General features: G+C 30.4%; 3 protein-coding genes across 3 annotated transcripts; 1 reads left to right on the forward strand and 2 right to left on the reverse strand.

Annotated features, from left to right (window-relative positions):
- Nucleotides 1-369: 369 nt before the first annotated feature.
- On the forward strand, nucleotides 370-9,606 carry LOC145742916 (neuron navigator 3-like). Its single transcript, XM_082560759.1, has 15 exons — nucleotides 370-573; nucleotides 4,402-4,679; nucleotides 4,860-5,005; nucleotides 5,083-5,210; nucleotides 5,366-5,504; nucleotides 6,066-6,291; nucleotides 6,410-6,609; nucleotides 6,691-6,859; nucleotides 6,998-7,145; nucleotides 7,297-7,387; nucleotides 7,481-7,649; nucleotides 7,777-7,885; nucleotides 8,075-8,223; nucleotides 8,663-8,849; nucleotides 8,962-9,606. Exons 2-15 carry the CDS (start codon nucleotides 4,451-4,453, stop codon nucleotides 9,332-9,334), a joined length of 2,463 nt encoding a protein of 820 aa, XP_082416885.1. The 5' UTR covers nucleotides 370-573; nucleotides 4,402-4,450; the 3' UTR covers nucleotides 9,335-9,606.
- LOC145742917 (nucleolar protein 8-like) lies at nucleotides 8,972-14,052 on the reverse strand. Its single transcript, XM_082560760.1, has 10 exons — nucleotides 13,895-14,052; nucleotides 13,395-13,481; nucleotides 13,066-13,181; nucleotides 12,586-12,683; nucleotides 12,235-12,391; nucleotides 11,910-12,045; nucleotides 11,216-11,381; nucleotides 10,645-10,767; nucleotides 10,345-10,502; nucleotides 8,972-10,112 (listed from the first exon to the last, which is right to left on the reverse strand). Exons 1-10 carry the CDS (start codon nucleotides 14,009-14,011, stop codon nucleotides 10,020-10,022), a joined length of 1,251 nt encoding a protein of 416 aa, XP_082416886.1. The 5' UTR covers nucleotides 14,012-14,052; the 3' UTR covers nucleotides 8,972-10,019.
- Nucleotides 14,053-14,397: 345 nt separating this feature from the next.
- On the reverse strand, nucleotides 14,398-16,960 carry LOC145742442 (L-proline trans-4-hydroxylase-like). The gene is made up of 9 exons (XM_082560219.1): nucleotides 16,942-16,960; nucleotides 16,556-16,652; nucleotides 16,235-16,424; nucleotides 15,932-16,023; nucleotides 15,774-15,864; nucleotides 15,534-15,620; nucleotides 15,157-15,239; nucleotides 14,682-14,793; nucleotides 14,398-14,550 (listed from the first exon to the last, which is right to left on the reverse strand). Exons 1-9 carry the CDS (start codon nucleotides 16,958-16,960, stop codon nucleotides 14,398-14,400), a joined length of 924 nt encoding a protein of 307 aa, XP_082416345.1.
- Nucleotides 16,961-17,178: the final 218 nt, after the last annotated feature.

The following is a 17,178-nucleotide window of genomic DNA, read 5'->3' on the forward strand; positions in this document are numbered from 1 at the left end:
GCTTTCGAAAAACTGCGATAAATATGAGTTTATTATCAAACATTATTGTTTTGAAACGAAGTGTAACGCTGAGAATAATTTTAAACCAAATTAAAATATACCACCCAAGACGCATATTAAAAGATATATTATGAGCAAAAAAGTTGAATATTGATATTTAAAGTGTCCGGTACAAGGAAGTTAGGGTTCACGCAATATTTTATGTAGATTAAGACCTGTACCATTGATATAGGTGTGATGACAGATTTATGCATACATCGCTACATTTTTAGTATAAACAATGTTAATAAAGCATCTAACTAATGTTTAACATTGGAAAAAGGTGTTTTCTTTTAATTTAGAAAATTTATTTACACATATGTTATACTTTAACATTTACTTTTTATTTAGCTATCAATGTTTAAATGTAGGATCATGTTTTAATTTTTAACGCTTAGTTAGTTCTTTGTTTTGCTGCTTAAGCTTGCTCCATTTAATTTAACCTGATTGTTTTATCTATATCTACGTTATCAATTGTTACGTCTATTTTGGAAAATAGACCGGTTGGATTTGTTTTCCTGAATTAAAAGAACTGTAAGTATATTGTAAATATCAAAAATTTAAAGTTATAGCTTAACAACTTCTATTTATATATTTTTATATGTTTGCATAATTTAAATAGGTTTAATTGATTTGTTGTTGCAAATCTATATATATGCGTCCGTCGGTAAAAATAGTAATTTAATACTAGCACGTGTGACCGTACCAGAATGTATAATCTCCAATATAGTTTGTGGTTACATATTAGCCAGACTTTAAACTTTAATTACGTTCGGCACACCTTTCATTTCCCTTTGCTATGGAACCCAAATAACCCAAATTTTCTAAATTCAGATTTTAACACTTAATTTCTGTTATACGTTGTAATTAGTAGTGCGATAAAATGTCCCGACGGTCAACCCAACTAACCTTTGGATATTTCAAAGTGTGGTCCGTGTGTAAAATATGTTAAGTGTAGGTATTATGACAGGCTACTTTTTTAAAGTTAAAAGCACCCTTGAACATAACTCGTACAGACAATTGAGCGAATTATAACAGGGTTTAAGAGCTTTTCAAAATTGAACCCTGTTCGAGTAGGCATGGGAAGAAAGGAAAATAACGACTCAGTGTCTGTGTATTTGAGCTAGTTAGGAAAAAAATGTTATGCTAAAAACTTAATAACACGCGAATACATATTTTTATATACAAGCAAGAAAAGTATTTATACATTTAAACTACTATTATGTTGTTACGTAGTTGAAAGGTTTATTAAAATAGATAATTTGTTTTCTTGTTAGGATTTTTTTAGTTAGGAACAGTAACGAACAAAAATATATCGCATGTTTATACCTAACAAAATTCACCCTTGGGCACAATATTACTACATTCATTGTTATTTAAATTTAAATATTTATTTCAGACATTTAAAAAAATAATTTCTCTACATCATGTGAAAATTTATAAGTTTTACATTGTAATCCGTTTAAGATATTAAGATCCGTGTAATTGCATGTTATTTTAAATCTACGACGACGTTGTGTCAATTTAAAAAAGACTTTGTTATTTTTAGTAGCAACTTTCAATTGGTTTAACCCAAATCTTGATTGCCTTCGATATTTCTTACTTAAACAAATGTCAGCTTGTAACACCGGTAGTTTTAAGATGCTTGTAAAAAGTTAAAGACTTAACGCTCCGAAAAAAATTAAAAAGTTCTTGACTTTTTTAGAATATTAGAAAATAATCAAATTTTTCGAGATGCTGTACACTAAAAAACGATTCTTAGTAATCCATTTCTGTCAAAATAAATTTTTTTCACATTAAGCGCACGTACATAAAATCTAGGCTTAAAGCGATTTAGTTGAAGGTCTCGGCATCTGTCGAACTTTGTGGAAATCGATCTAAACATCGATCTTCGTAACTCGTTACCTTATTTGCAACGATTTTTCGTGGGCACGTGACCTATTTTGAGCGTTGTCACGTGGCCTACGCATATAAGACAACCAGAAAAGCCTTTTTTGGCGAATCAAATAAATTAAAAATTCTCTGTTTTGTCATTATTTTTGTTAAAAACAATATTTTTTTGTCAAATAAATTAAAATATATTTTTATCTGGCGGGTTTTCTAAAAAAATAACATTTAAACTTAAATGCATGTTGTTTTAAACGCATAATCAAAACATAAGGTTTTTTTTTTACAGCTTATAATTTAAAATTCTGTTAACCCCTTTTAATAATATCGATTAAACTTTAAATTCAGTATATGTAGTGTATAAAGGCCAATTAAATTAATTGACTAAAGGCCAATTAATTTAAGCATAACAGTAAATTTTAGTTTGTATTTAAAGTTGACCAAAAAAGTACAAAAATTAAAAAATAAAATACCCTAACATTCCTGCTGAACCTCTTAAGTGTTTAATTCCCTTTTTATGTTTTTTATGACAAAAAACAAGAAGCTACTTAATAGAGTCGTGACGTCATCGATCCATTGTGTGGTAACAATCACAATAGATTGATTTGCAAAATGTCTGTTATGGTCGGGTTTTCTCGTTTTAAAGATGACGCATTTGTCTTGTTTTTGCGTAAACAACGTTTTTGGGGTTGATCAAAAATCGTAAAAATTTCGCAGATGACTGTTTTTTGACACAAATTGTGTAGATATATCTTACTTAGCAGCTTATATTCAGCTCGTAAAATTGTTGTTGTTTCTTATTTTTGACTTTAGATCATATTCTTAAAAATAAGCAGTTCGTGCATGATGGATACGTTTTATTACTGTTTTGTTGCGAACTAAGCCTTTAAGCACTGGAAAATTGTTTTTTTGTTATTAGGTTGCGCTTAAAAGCTTAGTCAACGTATGCAGATGCTAAAACTGTTTAAAGACAAAGTTGTATTTTTTAAACAAATTTATATCTGAAATTGCATCCATTGTTTTGAAAGAGTTAGGCAACAATCTATTGTGTTTTACTTTTTTGCGTTAAGCGAACAATAACAAAGTAGAACCCCTTGTCGAAAATGTTTTGAAGATTTTGTCTCGTAAGAGATCTGTTTTGACGGAGATCACGACTTAGAAATACCACAAAAATACATTTTCTACTTTCAAACCACAAAACTTTGTGAACCGCAAACCCATTAACGTTAGCCATAAAATTTTTCACTTTATTTATGTACTTTAATTTCTATAATTTAAAGACCATTTTAAGTGTTTAGGCCAAGCTTAAAAATTATAATTGCGTACAACGAAAGTTATTTATAGGACTGTTTTTTTTTTACTAATCACATGCGCCTAGGTGTAGCTTTGTATAATTGGGCAATTACCCTGCTTTCAAACCTAAAATACATTCGGAAAATCCGATTACAAAAAGCACAGCAGTGTTCGATATAAATCTTATTATGCCAAGCAGATTTGACATTTTGTTTAAGGGTTAGGCTAATGATCAAGTTTAACTAAGCAATGCATAAATTCATGTTTTAAAAATTCAAAAAATGAGAAAATTATTAAATTAATACAAGTATACTTATAAAAATGAGTGTTTAAAAACATTTTTTGTTTACAGAGTAATCAATTACACGCAAAATTAAATTAAATGCAAGGGGGTGGTTTTAAAAAGGGAATATTACTCAGTTAGAAATGTGTGTAAACTACTTCAAATTTGCAATCGTTGTAATTTTAGGTTTGCAAAATTTTGAAAACTACTAGTTTATTGCCTTATTTACTTCACATTTATTCAGAGCTAAACACTTTGTTTTGTTTGTTTGGCTAATTTTCTTTGACTAGTTACTTAGGAGAAAGCGATATCGATTTCTTGCTCACTTAGCAAAACCCTTGCTCTATTGTGCCCACTGTTTTGTTTAAATCACCGATTTACACGAAATCCGATTAATACGTTCCCGATGAAACTAATTGAGAGGTTGCGCTGAATCGGCGCCGTGAAAACTTGCGCGTTAAAACTTGCGATCACACTTTTTTTATCGCGTAAGGCAATCTAATTAACGTAAAGAAGCGTATTATGTAATTAATCGTAGTCTGAAAGATGTTTACGTTTCTACACACGTCTGGCGTTATAAAAGACCGCCCCACTTTTAACAAATATGTATTTATGTGGTAATATTACATTGGATTAAATACAATAAAAGATAACATTAAGTCGCGCTTAGAATATAAAGGGATTGTTAACATTGTATTTGGAAGTAAAAACTTAAATAAAAAGAACATTTATATAATTAATAGCAGCATCATTTGTAAACTGCAGAAATGTTTGTTTAATACGTAGTCGCAAAAAGTTAACGATATTAATTTAACTATTCTAAGTTAAAGGTAGTTTAACAAAATAACTAAGGTAAAAAAGATAATTTTAGGTTTTGTGACCAAGTCATTTTATTTTAGAGAACGATTTTTGAATACTGATTGTATTATATCTTGGTATCCCATAATTATGGAAGGTCGAAGCGAAGAAAAGGAGTTAGACAAACTTCGAAAAACTATCGAAGAATTTCGAGCAAAAGCCGAGAGGAGCGGGCAGAACGAAAATTTGATTTATTCCGAGTCGAAAAGCGCTAATTCGACACCCCAAACAGACGGGTTTTCCCCCAATGAGGGTTCCCAATGGGGTTCAGGGACCGCATATTCTGCACCATCTGGGTTGTCCTCTACAAGACATTACGGTTTGTGGAATTATAAAAACCGCTTGGTCTTTTTATTAAAGTATATACTATAAAATATTTTTAAATAGAAGATTATATAAATACAATCGTGCACTTACAATGTTCTTTTAAAATATTTTTGCCAAAAAAAACTTTTTAAAATAAGGGGTTTGAATTATAAAACTAAACTTCTTATTTCAGGTTCTCTTTCACCTAGTGCCACAAATAAGCGAGTTTCATCCGGAAGTCTATCGAGCATGAGTTCCCACGCCAGTCACTCAAGCGTTTCATCTGCGAGCTCGGGAAGTAGCGCCGATAGTGACCAAAAGCAGAAACGAAAACGATGGGTAAATCAAGAACCTAATCAAATTTTTAAATCGCTTTTATATCCAATCGAAATTAAAGAATTATTATTAAATTTCAGCTACCTTTAAAATCTGCCTTCTCGCGCGGCAACAAAAACTCCCCACCTAGCGGTAATCACGGATTTACTGATGCTGATGATTCTGGATGTTTAGTGTCGCCAACAAGAAGGAATTATCAAGAAAATGGGTAAGCAATAAATTAAATAATAAAAAATTAGTTCCCAGTCAACCTAAAGTAATTAAAAAATACAAAATACTAATTAACGTTCATCTATATAACCACAATTTACATTTTGAATTTATGCTAAAACTAAGACTTCAAAAAATGTTCTTACTTATTAGTGGGGAAGGCGTGTTATCGTACAACGAAATACTTTTGGTCGTCCAAGAAAAAGATAGAAAACTTACTGACGTCAGACTTGAGGCCCTGACGTCACAACATCAACTTCATCAACTGCAAGACCAAATAGCACAAATGCAGGTAAAATAAATTATAATGAGTTAAAAAAATAAAAATTTTCATTAAAAAAAAACAAAAACAATTTTTTTTTGTAAAAACAACTTTAAGGTTTATTAAAAGGTCGAAATTGTACCATACGTTTTATGTAAGATTAACAGACTAATCATTACACTTCAGTAATCTGATAATTTCGGATGATTTCATTATTTTATTTCCAACAACATGTTTTTTTTTGCCTAAATAAATCACCAGATGGTAAAGGTAATTTGAGAGTAGTTTGTCGAAATTACAATAGAGAAGGAAGGAGAAAGTTGTTTTACGCTTACAAATGTCCGTTTTTTATTGATTGGCAGTTGGCATTATTCAATTAAAATGATTCAAAACATCAATTTCAGTATTTTTTTTTGTGTTTTAAATTTAATTAATTTAAACTAAGTTAAATACCCCAAATTGGTTTAATCAACAGTATTAATCTACCTTATAAAAAGGCATCAAATAAATAATACTTATATATACAAATATTGAACAAATACTTATCTACTTACTCTTGTTTAAAATTTTAAATCACTAACAATATTTTAGCACGATATGGAACTTCTTCGCTTAGAAAACGAACGACTTCAGAATTTAAATCAAAACCCAACCTCACCTGATTCAACCTCTTACACCCCAAATACTTCCACCCTTCGACTAAAACTGTCACCCACGTCCCAATTTGGCTCCCTGAGGCGGGGCTTCGACTCCATGACGTCATCAGAAGTAATGACGTCATCAACTACGACGTTTGACCCTTCGCTTCCAAGATTGGGTAAGGTTAAATTATATTCCAACTTTTGATAATATATCGTATTTTTAGGTATGGAGTTTTGGGTAATTTTTTAACAAACTTCTGAAAAAAACATAATGTAATTTTTATGTTTTTATAGATTGTTGTAAATTACATCGCATTGTTTCGCCCGGCAATGAAGAAGACGGGGAACAGATCCGATTTGTGATCAAAACTCCATCTAGCGGAAATTCACAACCGCAACAACGCCACCAAGCAGATATGTTAATCGGGTCAGTTCCTGTTCCCAGAAAAACGACCTGGTTAGAATTGGATCAATTGACAAACGAAATATTTATGGTAGGTATACGTACTATGTAACATTACTTTAGAAAATCGTTAGTGTATTCGCTTTTTTAACTATTTAAAATTTTATCGCAGGAATATTGCCGATGTGTAGATAATGAAAGTAGGCTGGGATTAAACACATCGAGCATTGCTTTCTATAAAGTTGGTGAACAAACAAGAATAGCCGGTACAAGACCTCCAGAATTAATGCCTTGCGCATTTATTATTGGCAACGTCGACGCAGTAGAAATATCATTAAAAGGTTAATATTAATAAAAGTAGCTTAAAATACCTAATAACATAAATTAATATAAAATTAGTTATGGGTCTTTTAAATAATTTAACATTTTTGTTAAAAATCACTTATTTAGTGAATTTTTACGGTGACAAATTTTTTTAGATGCTACGTGTGGAGCTGTCGACTTACTCACTTTTAAAACTCTTATACCAAAAGATGTTCTACACAAATACGTGACCGATGCTTTACATGGAAGAAGAATTATGTTGCATGGCCCATCCGGAACGGGAAAGACTTCCCTGGCTTATTTGTAAGTTATATTAGTTACAATGCTGTTGTTATCTAAGTGACTTTTTATTTAACCTAAGGCCATACATGTGAAATAATTATTAAATATATTTAAAAATTTAAAAATATTGTCAAATAACTGCATGTTTTTATATTAACTATTTATATTTTAGTTTAGCGAATCACCTAATATCTCGAATCCGAAAACCGTTGAATAATGATTCTGCACTTTTCGTTTATGATGTAAAACAAAAGGGAGAAGAGGTAAAAGTTAAGAACATAATGCACACTAAATGTACCAATTGTGTTCTCAACAACTATCATGTCTAACTTAACTCATTTACTTTTAATTCTCAGGAGCTAAAAACATACATATCCAGTGTTTCGAGAATTTGCCGAGGCGAGACCAATGGAACACCGCCTCACGTGGTCATTGTTGAAAACGCGCACACTTTAACCTCACTTAAAGAAACATTCGCTCCATTAGTAGCAATTTCCAACAATACAAAATGTCCATATGTAATTGGTAAGGGTAGCAAAGTTCTATTTATTTACCATGCAATTTAAAAAATAGGCTGATTTAGCATAATACAAAACTTTCGTGTACCCTGCCATTCAAGTTCTTGTTAAATTTATATTTTAATAAATTTTAGGGACGATGCTACAGGGTAAAGTGCAGGGAGCAGACGACACAAATTTCTCGTGGATCTCATGTGCAAATAACAGTCCTCACGTCAAAGATTATCTTGCCAGGTTCTTAAGGTAAGACAATTATATTTATAAAAAAATAGGAGAACAAAAAATTTCATCAAATAAAACAAACACATTTAAAGTAAACACAAAAACTTAGCCTTAACCCCATTTAGAACAAATAAACAATTGGTGTCAATGCGTATAAACTAAATTTAAATCCTTTTCTCTATCAATATAAACTGTATTTCTTGTAAATAGGCGAACAATAATCGAAAACGAAATATCCGACCAGCAAATTTGCGAAGACGAATTCCAGAATATGTTACGCGTGATTACGTGGCTACCTCTCTGTTGGCACCATGTCAACAGATGCCTTGAAGCACACACTGCAACCGACGTCACAATAGGTAGGTCATGACATCACGATACATTAATTGGTCAAAACAAAAGCATGTTAAATCATTATCGTTTTACAATCTGGGCCACATTAACTATTTTCCTATACTTTTTTGATTTAATTTTATATACTTTCTTAAATGAAAATCGAACCTCATCCAATGATAAAGTTGGTAAACTGATTGAAAATTTGAAATAAATTATTTAGTGTTTCACGATTAGCCAAACCTAGTTATCGATTTCAATCAATTATTCAGTTATTGACGACGCTGATTGAAAATTGTTGTGTAAAAAAGTTTTCATGCTTCGTATGTATATGCAGGCAAACAAGTAAACTAAATATAACACAGTAATTACTTGGTTCCAAACTTAAAGGCATGCCGCGCGGACAAGTTTTTTTATGTAATTTGTTGTGTTTTAATATGTAAATAACACTGTAATGTTGTTAAGGTCCGAGAGTTTTTGCATCTTGCCCATCCGAATTTTACGCTTCTTGCTCGTGGTTTGTACAAATTTGGAACCACGTAATTGCTCCCTACGTCATAGCGGCAATCAAGCGCGTCCGCCAATCAGAAGCGGGGGAAGCTGCGTTTACGGCAAAGAAATGGGACGATCCCACGGAATGGGTAATCGAAAGGTAAATAATCGCAAAAAATGTTTAAATAAAAAAAGCAATAGGAATTCAATTCAATTATTTTATTTGTGGATATAAGTGACTTGTATTAATTGGGGTAATCCTTTTTTTTTAGTTTTCCGTGGAACGTTATGGACATGGGATGTGACAACACTCTTCGTCTACGCCGAATAATTAGCGAAGATTTTAACTGCCCGCCATTGCCACCGAGGACGGACATACTCCAAACTAAACCGCCGCCGGTGGGCAGCAAACCTATACAAAGACAATTCGTGAATTCCCACTCCGTAAACAACGACACGGAAGTATGTAAAGTCGGTTCTCCAATGCGAAGACACTCCTCGAAAAAGGGCAAAGCGCCTTGTGTTCCACCAATGCAGTTAATCACGGACAAATCGAACGCGAACGAAACGGTGTGGCACAGACACAACAGCCCGGTGACGTCACCAAACAAAAGCGCAATACACGCGGGCGGCGGAAGACGTTAGGTCAAAAATTCGTTTTAGTCTTCTTACCCCTATTTTTGTTCCAACAAGTTTTTCCCATTTTTGCCGCTTAACGTACTTGTTGACGTATGTTCATTTGCTTCAGCTTTAAATCTTCGAAAAATTTTTTTTTAGGAGTTTTGTTTTACGCGCAAAGTTTATGATTTCAATTTACGATTTTTATAAGCTCTTGCTGTACATTTGTGGTGCATATATGCACAATTAGTATGCCTGGTGATGCATTTGCTTAGCGCAAATTACAAAAGAAACAAAATTGATAAGTCGTAATTTTTATGACAGAAAAAGTGACAGAAGAAACTTTAGTTTTAAAAACAAAATCTAAATCGCCCTTTGACATAATTCAGAAGCATTTTTTTAATAACCAACACTTTTTTTTATTCTTTTACCTAAACCTTTACAGTAAGGTATAGGTACTTTTAAACAAAACACAATCATTTAGATTGTGATACTCAGTTTTTAGCATTCATGTAACAACTTTTCCGATATACAAAACACCGACCAGTAGTGTATTACACTACGTTTCATGACAAGGATTTTTTGAAGTTGAGGCGTTAGTATGTTTTGACACGTCATCACGTGACTGATATGCATCAGAAAATAGCAGAATATGGTATTGGTCACGTGGTAACCTTCATCTTATCATAAACATAAAAGGCAGTGGTAGTTCTCACCCAAGTGAGTAATCGACGTCATCATTTTTGGGACGTCGTATTTCTCTTTTTAGTGCACGAACTGCAACTCTGTGCTTTTTCTTATAGTCCTAAAATTAAAAAAACAAAAATGGTTAAAATAATTTTTAAGAGGCAATTTGTTTGATTCCATGTCGTAGCCAAGCTTAAAATTAATCGGCAGGTTAATTTCTAGCAACATGCACAAAACTTTTACGAAAGTGCTGAGGTGAAATCGAGACTGGGTAGGGTTAACAAACTTTAAGCTATGTTTATGCCCAAATATATTTACAAAAAAATGGTAAGTAAAAAACACAGAATTACTCGAATCAGTGTGTCCTTAACTTCCAGCCATTCCTCCCTTATTTGATCATGTGACTTGTTCGTGCAAAACAAAAGTGGACCGTCTCTAATGCGTGGGTCCATGTGTGACGTCATAGAGAACGTTTGTTGAGAACGTTCCATATTATTATTAGGAGATGCTTTTAAAGCCAATGATAAAACATAAAAGATATTAACCAATTTAAATAAAATTTTCTTTTTAAATAATTCATATATTTTACTTTTTTTATGCTGCTTTACTTTTTTTTATGATAAATAAAAAAAAATAATATTTTCGATTACTTTGTTTATTTTCGATGTCGCTGCCCTCAAGGTTATCAATTTCCATTTCCCCAGCACTACTTTCACTACTACTATCATGTTTAAACACTCTTCGCTTAAATGAGATTTTCTTTTCAGTGGTAACTACATGTTGAAACATATTTTGAAGAATTAATAAATAGGCAACAAAATAATTAAACTTATTTACAAATTATTTAAGAACAAACTTTTGTAAATATTGAAAATTATTATAATTGTTTATTTTCAATCTAGAATACTTATTTATTAAGGCCTTATTTAATGTTATTTATAAGGCTAAATAGAAACCATTTACAAAAAACAGTTTCAATATTAAAACACACTTAACGAAACAATACTAAACACTGTATATTTACCCTAAGTCTAGCAACCCAAGGTGCCAAGACTAATAAAAGATACTAATATCAAAAAAAACCTGCCCTGAAACACAAAAATTAAAAACTTGGCTACAAAAGGCTCTGTAAGAACAGTTTGTATATACAGTTTAAATTTGTAATAATATTTAGATTTTTTTCCACAGTTTCCTATAAAAATTATGCTTATGCAAACTTACTTTCTTCAGGTTGATTTTCCATTAACTCATGAAATTTATCTTCATCTGTGTCCGATTGATCTTTCTCCAACTCAGAATCCTCCTTATTTCTTCCCATCATTGCAAGAAGAGAAAATTCTTGAGGTTCATCTTCTTCCCCAGTTTGCTCATCTTCTTCGTTAACAACCTAAAAATTTTAAATATTTTAAAACGATCACCAATTTTAAAAACCAAGAAACAAGAATTTCTATTTCTTTTTTTTGTGTTTATTCTTTTATCCTGATTGTGGAAAGGTTGACTTCATGACATAACCATATTAGTTACATTAGTTACGCCAACCCAGTCCCAAGTTGCCTTTTGCAGTTCGAGATAATTTAGACAATAATTGCCTGAAAATTAAACACTTTGAGGATCGAACCCAGAATCTTTAGTTCCGTTTTAATTAAATTCTAGGTAATATTTTAGGCAAATTAGATAAAAGCGTTTTCAAGAAAAAAATAAATAAAATTATACTAAAATTTTTGTGGAACTAGCCATCAGTTTCTGATTAAGTTTTAGTATTTTCTTAAAATACAATAATAAAATGACTTCACTCTGCAAATCAAATACACAGAAAGCTTACAACTATTTTTTATATAAAAAAAAACAATAAAAAAACATTTAAAACAGATTAAACTTAAGAAAAGAATTATAAAAATAACAAAAATTTACTTACTGATTCTTCATCCTTTTTTCCAAAAGATTTTTTAAGTGAATTTGGATTAACTTCATAGAAACGAGTTTTATCAACTTCTGGCACCAAATTTTCAATCTTTTTCCTTCTTTTTTTCTTCTTAGTTACCTCATTGAAACTGTAAAAATTATTTTAATACGCGTAAAAATATGGTATTAGTGTTTGTAGGTTATTAAAAAGTGTTAAAATATTTACAAATAATAAGAAACAAAATCATGTTTACATTTTTTAAAGTTTGACACAAAGAAAATTAATAAAAAACTTAGTTAAATTTCTTATAGAAATAGTATAAGTAATAACAACTTACGGTATGGTTTTCACTTCTAATTGTTCGTGTTCTTTTTTAGTAGGGTCATATCTCATCTTTGAAGGATCATTGAACATTCTGGTTTTCTTTTTACTTCCCCTTGACACAGTTGTAGGTCCAACAACTTGTTGAAGTAATTCCATATTTTTTTTCAGTTCTAAATTTTAAAATAAATATCAAAAACATCTTTTAAAAGTTATTGGCATGTTTTTAAACTACAATTAATAAAACTAACTCCTTAGTTAATGTTTACATTTTAAACATATTTTGGAACTTATGTGGATTTTTTTTGTAAATTATGCAGAACAAATTAAAAAAATTTTAACACATTAGTTTAAATCAATAACTAACCACTTGAATGATCAATATTAATATTTTTAATTTCTTCTTCACTTTCTTCGCTTTCTACAAATCTTTCATCAACCTTAAATCTCTTGTCCATTCCTATTCTAAAATTTAATAAAAACAACAATTCTAGCATATATTTTTTGATCCTACTATACAGTACAATCCTACCATACAGTACAATAAATATACCACACAGGAAAAAAATAAAATAGGAAAATTGTGTTGACTGTTTTTATGTATTTAGGGCACCTAAAGTATTTTTCTGGAAGAGGGTTAGGAATGGGGATATTAAAAATTTTCCATTTTCAGTTCCATTGTCAGTATGTGGTTTTTATCAAATGACAGTGAATACAGTCAACACGTCCTGTATAGTCCTGTGCGGTCCCATATGGTAATTACCCTATACTTTTTGTTATTATATTTTTAAAGGTATTTATTATTCTCTACAATGTTAAAAAAAAACTATTTGTAATCATGGTTTACTTTGATTGCATTTCCAACAACTTGGGTCCAAATTTGCCTTCAAATCTTGGTTGAAGAATAATTTCTTCATTATCAGAATCACTGTTAAGTCCAAGCACATTTTTCTTTCCTGTTTTCTTAAAAAAGTTGCACGAAAAAAAGTTGAAGCAATCTTTTAAAATTGGCTAACTAAGCAAAGTTTAACTTTATAATTTTTACCAATTAAATAAAAAGAAAAGTTTTTTATTTTACTAAATAAGCAATAATAAATAGCATATTAACATGTGACAAAAAACAATTATATATATGTGTATATATATATATATCACAAATAAAATACAATGCAGTACCTGATTTAAATTAGATATAATTTCGATGTCATTCCCATCGCTGTCACTATCAAATGTAATGTGATTTTTTGGCTTGGTTACAATATCCTAAAGTAAATTACATTAAATTTATGTTTGTGCATTACAATTCATTAAAGACTCATAGAACAATATTTTTTTTCTGTAAAAATTATATATATAATTTTAATTTATAAACAATTTATTCATTCTGCTGATTAGTTTTGGGTAGATGTTAAACCATTTATAGTGCCTTACTTAAGAACAAAACAGCATAAACAGATAAAAGCAGTGGGGTGGATATCAAACCTACTAAACTGCTAAATGTAAACCCAGAATCTCAAATTATGAACCCAAGTAGTTTAACTACATTAAACTAGATAACACTGCTGATTATACTTAATTATTACGCAATATTTCAAATACTTTTTAATCTACACCTTTACAATGTCAAGACATAACAAAATTGATACATTTTACTTAAAAATAATAAGCTGATTTACCAAATTTTTTAATGCATTGGAAATTAAAAGTTTAGAATTTAATTCCCGTTCTCGTTTTAAGTTCAAAGATTGTAAACGTTGATTATTGGATTTTTTATGTTTTGTTAGATTGCTCATATTTATTTTGATTAAATTCTTCTTTCTTGTTTGTTGCAAAAAAACGCACGTGTTGATTTTTCTAAAAAATAAGGGGATTACCCAACCATTTTTTTTATACACAAAAGACGAAAAAAAACAATGTTTATCCCCGATTATTAAAGATTTAATTGTTAATTCATCAAGATATAAAACCTACAGGTATTTTTCAATTTAGAACAAAATCTAACAAATTCATTTGCACTTATTTATTTACATAATACTATAGAATAATGTTTAATCAAATAATAATTTATAATATATACTTTTTTAAATAAAGAGAAATTAAATAAAAAATCAATTAAATACACAATGGCCAAAAATAAAACTTTGGTTAAAAAATAATTTAAATAAAACTTCGGTTTAAATTATTTTGTATATTCAGGTGCAGCTTCAATATCCGATTTAATTTCATTATTAACTTTTTTTGCAATAATAGTTTTGTCGATATTGGGATCCATAAACCATTTACCATCCATGTTTTCAAATTCGTTGCATCTCATTAGTTCGTCGTCATCAACCTATTGAATAAATGTTAACTTTTTTCTTTTTAATAGATATACTACCAAAACAAATATTATAATTTAAATAATTGGAAATGCGATACAAAAAATAGTTCTTACAACGAAAACCTCAACAAGTACGCCTATACCTTATAAATCTTAGTTGCCCTTGCATGATGATGATCAAAATACGAATCGTTTTCCATTCTATTATAACAAGGTATGATCACCCAGCGTTTCCTATCAGAGCTGTTTTGCTCGCTAATAAAAAAAAAATAAAAAATTTGTATGTAAACGCCACAAGTTGTGGCAAAATTACGAAAAAAAAATATGATTTATTGGAGTATAATACAATAGAAGCTTGACATAGCTGCGAGTTGAGTTTATATGTTGTATTTTATACTTTGATCTGGCAATTTTGTGTTTAAGTTATTTGCCGATTTGGTCTTAAAAAGAAATATCGTTTAGCAACTGCAGATGCGCTTAACCTAATGACATAACCAACCACACGATTAAATATATAAATATCTTGTGTGATTAATTTTCGATTTGTTTAACCTGTTTACCTTTGCTTTATTTGATTTGGTTTATATGCATTACAAAATTTAATCACTATCTCCCTACCTGGAATGCAAAAGGTTGCAGTGGAAAAAAATTCCATCTCCAGGTCCCAATTCTACATACACTTCTTCCAAAACTTTTTGACACTGAAAATAATAATCGACCAATATACGGTATAAACAAAATTACCCGGCAGCGCGATGTAGTAGTCAGAACACTTTCTACACTACATGAGGTCTGATCTCACTGCTCTTATGTTGTAGCGCTTTTAAGTAAGGCGCTATAAACGGTGTAAACTCCTGCTCAGTCAAAACTTAATAGCAGCTTAATTATTAGGCAATGATAACCAAATATCCCAAACCGCCAAAGGCAATTCGAGACTGGCTCGGGATAAGTAACAGTCGTTACTTTATGTTTAGTTTTTATGCTAACGAGATTACCTCTTTTAAACGGTCTAAATCTGCTCCGGTTTGTCCTCCAATTCGAACATGATCAATTCGTCCAAGTTTGTGTGAACCACGCAAAACCTGTTGGTTAAAACAAAAGCATTATTTAGTTTTAAGCAATGTATTTGCAGTAAAAGTAAAAATTAAGCAAGCATTATAACTTGTCAAATATTTCGAACTACTTTAAATTTTTCGTTATTTTAACATCGACCTGAAAAATATTTTAACATAGACCTTTAAACATCCATTTCCCTTGTCACATTTATCAATAGCTATCATAACCGAAAGTAAATCTGGAAACAGAATTCCATTTTGGTACCAATACCTGTGAACATGTTTTTAATTAAAATTTATAGATTTGGTTTTTATATATTTTTCTAAACCGAAAATACCCATAATCCTGATGCCACTGAAACGAGCCTCCAGTGTGCGACTCTTTCATGCTAATTTTGCTGTGGTAATGGTACACCTCGCCCCCTAATAGCTATTTATTAAAAAAAAGTAATTGCACATTTAAGCATATACTGTTATAATATTGTAGCCATTAATCAGTAAGATAATTATTAGTAAATAACACGAGTTAAAACACGCATTTAAATTGTTAGTACTTTATTTACTTACAATTTAATGTTATGTTATACAAAGTAAATAACTACATCTAACTATTAAATAACAGAAAATAAGAAGAAAACTACCTCTTCACTTGTATCAACTATTTTTCTACATCTTCCAATTAATCCGGTGTAATCATTGCCAGGATGGTTCCAAATTACCATTTTTGATCTTCGTTGCGCTCCATCAGCTTGGTCGAACGCATGTTTGGTGACGTGACCATGTTTAAGGCACGTTTCCAGTTTTGTAATTTCGGGAATGGTTAACAAACCTCTAAATTAATATAAAAATCAATAACATAATTTCCAATATAGGCCTAAATACAATTCCACTATAGTAACCCAACATGGCATGACTTATGTTTGTTAAATGCTCGATAAGTTAAGTATTTCTTTTACTTTTACCTTACAAAAACAAATCCATCTCGATGAAATGCTTTTTTCATATCATCATTTACTTTAAATGGTACCCCTGGTATATATCGAAATTCTGGTATAGATTCTAAAGGGCAATTTAAAAAAATGGTTTAAGTTATTTGCGTGGATCTTCGACCTGTAATTAAGCTAAATTTACAAACTAAGGTTAAAACATTACCCCTTTTTCTATAAAAGTTAAAAAATGTCTTCTACCGTTTAGCATTTCATATTTTGCTGCATAGTATATAAATATAATAACCTAAGTTCCTTTTTAGGTACTGTGTTAACATTTTTTAAACAATTCTCAGATGTTATTTAAAGTTTCCATTGCCAGTTAAGCTAAATTTGTAAATTTACTTAAGCCTAAGCCTTACCTTGAGCAGGTTTTGCCATTTTGCTATCAATGTTACGTGACTAGTTTTGAAATACAGACAGCGAGCGTTTGCAAAATAATGAAATTTACTTATTTGCTAAACAATCAAATTTACTTAGTGCCCATCTTTTTTTTATTGCGACAAAACAAGATTAACTAATAAGTACTTTTTTATTATGCTACAAGTTAAGTTACAAATTTGAACAAGAAATTACATTTTACAAATGAACTTCAAGAA

The sequence above is a fragment of the Corella eumyota genome, chromosome 2 (genome assembly GCF_963082875.1).
Source record: "Corella eumyota chromosome 2, kaCorEumy4.1, whole genome shotgun sequence".
Taxonomy (NCBI): domain Eukaryota; kingdom Metazoa; phylum Chordata; class Ascidiacea; order Phlebobranchia; family Corellidae; genus Corella; species Corella eumyota.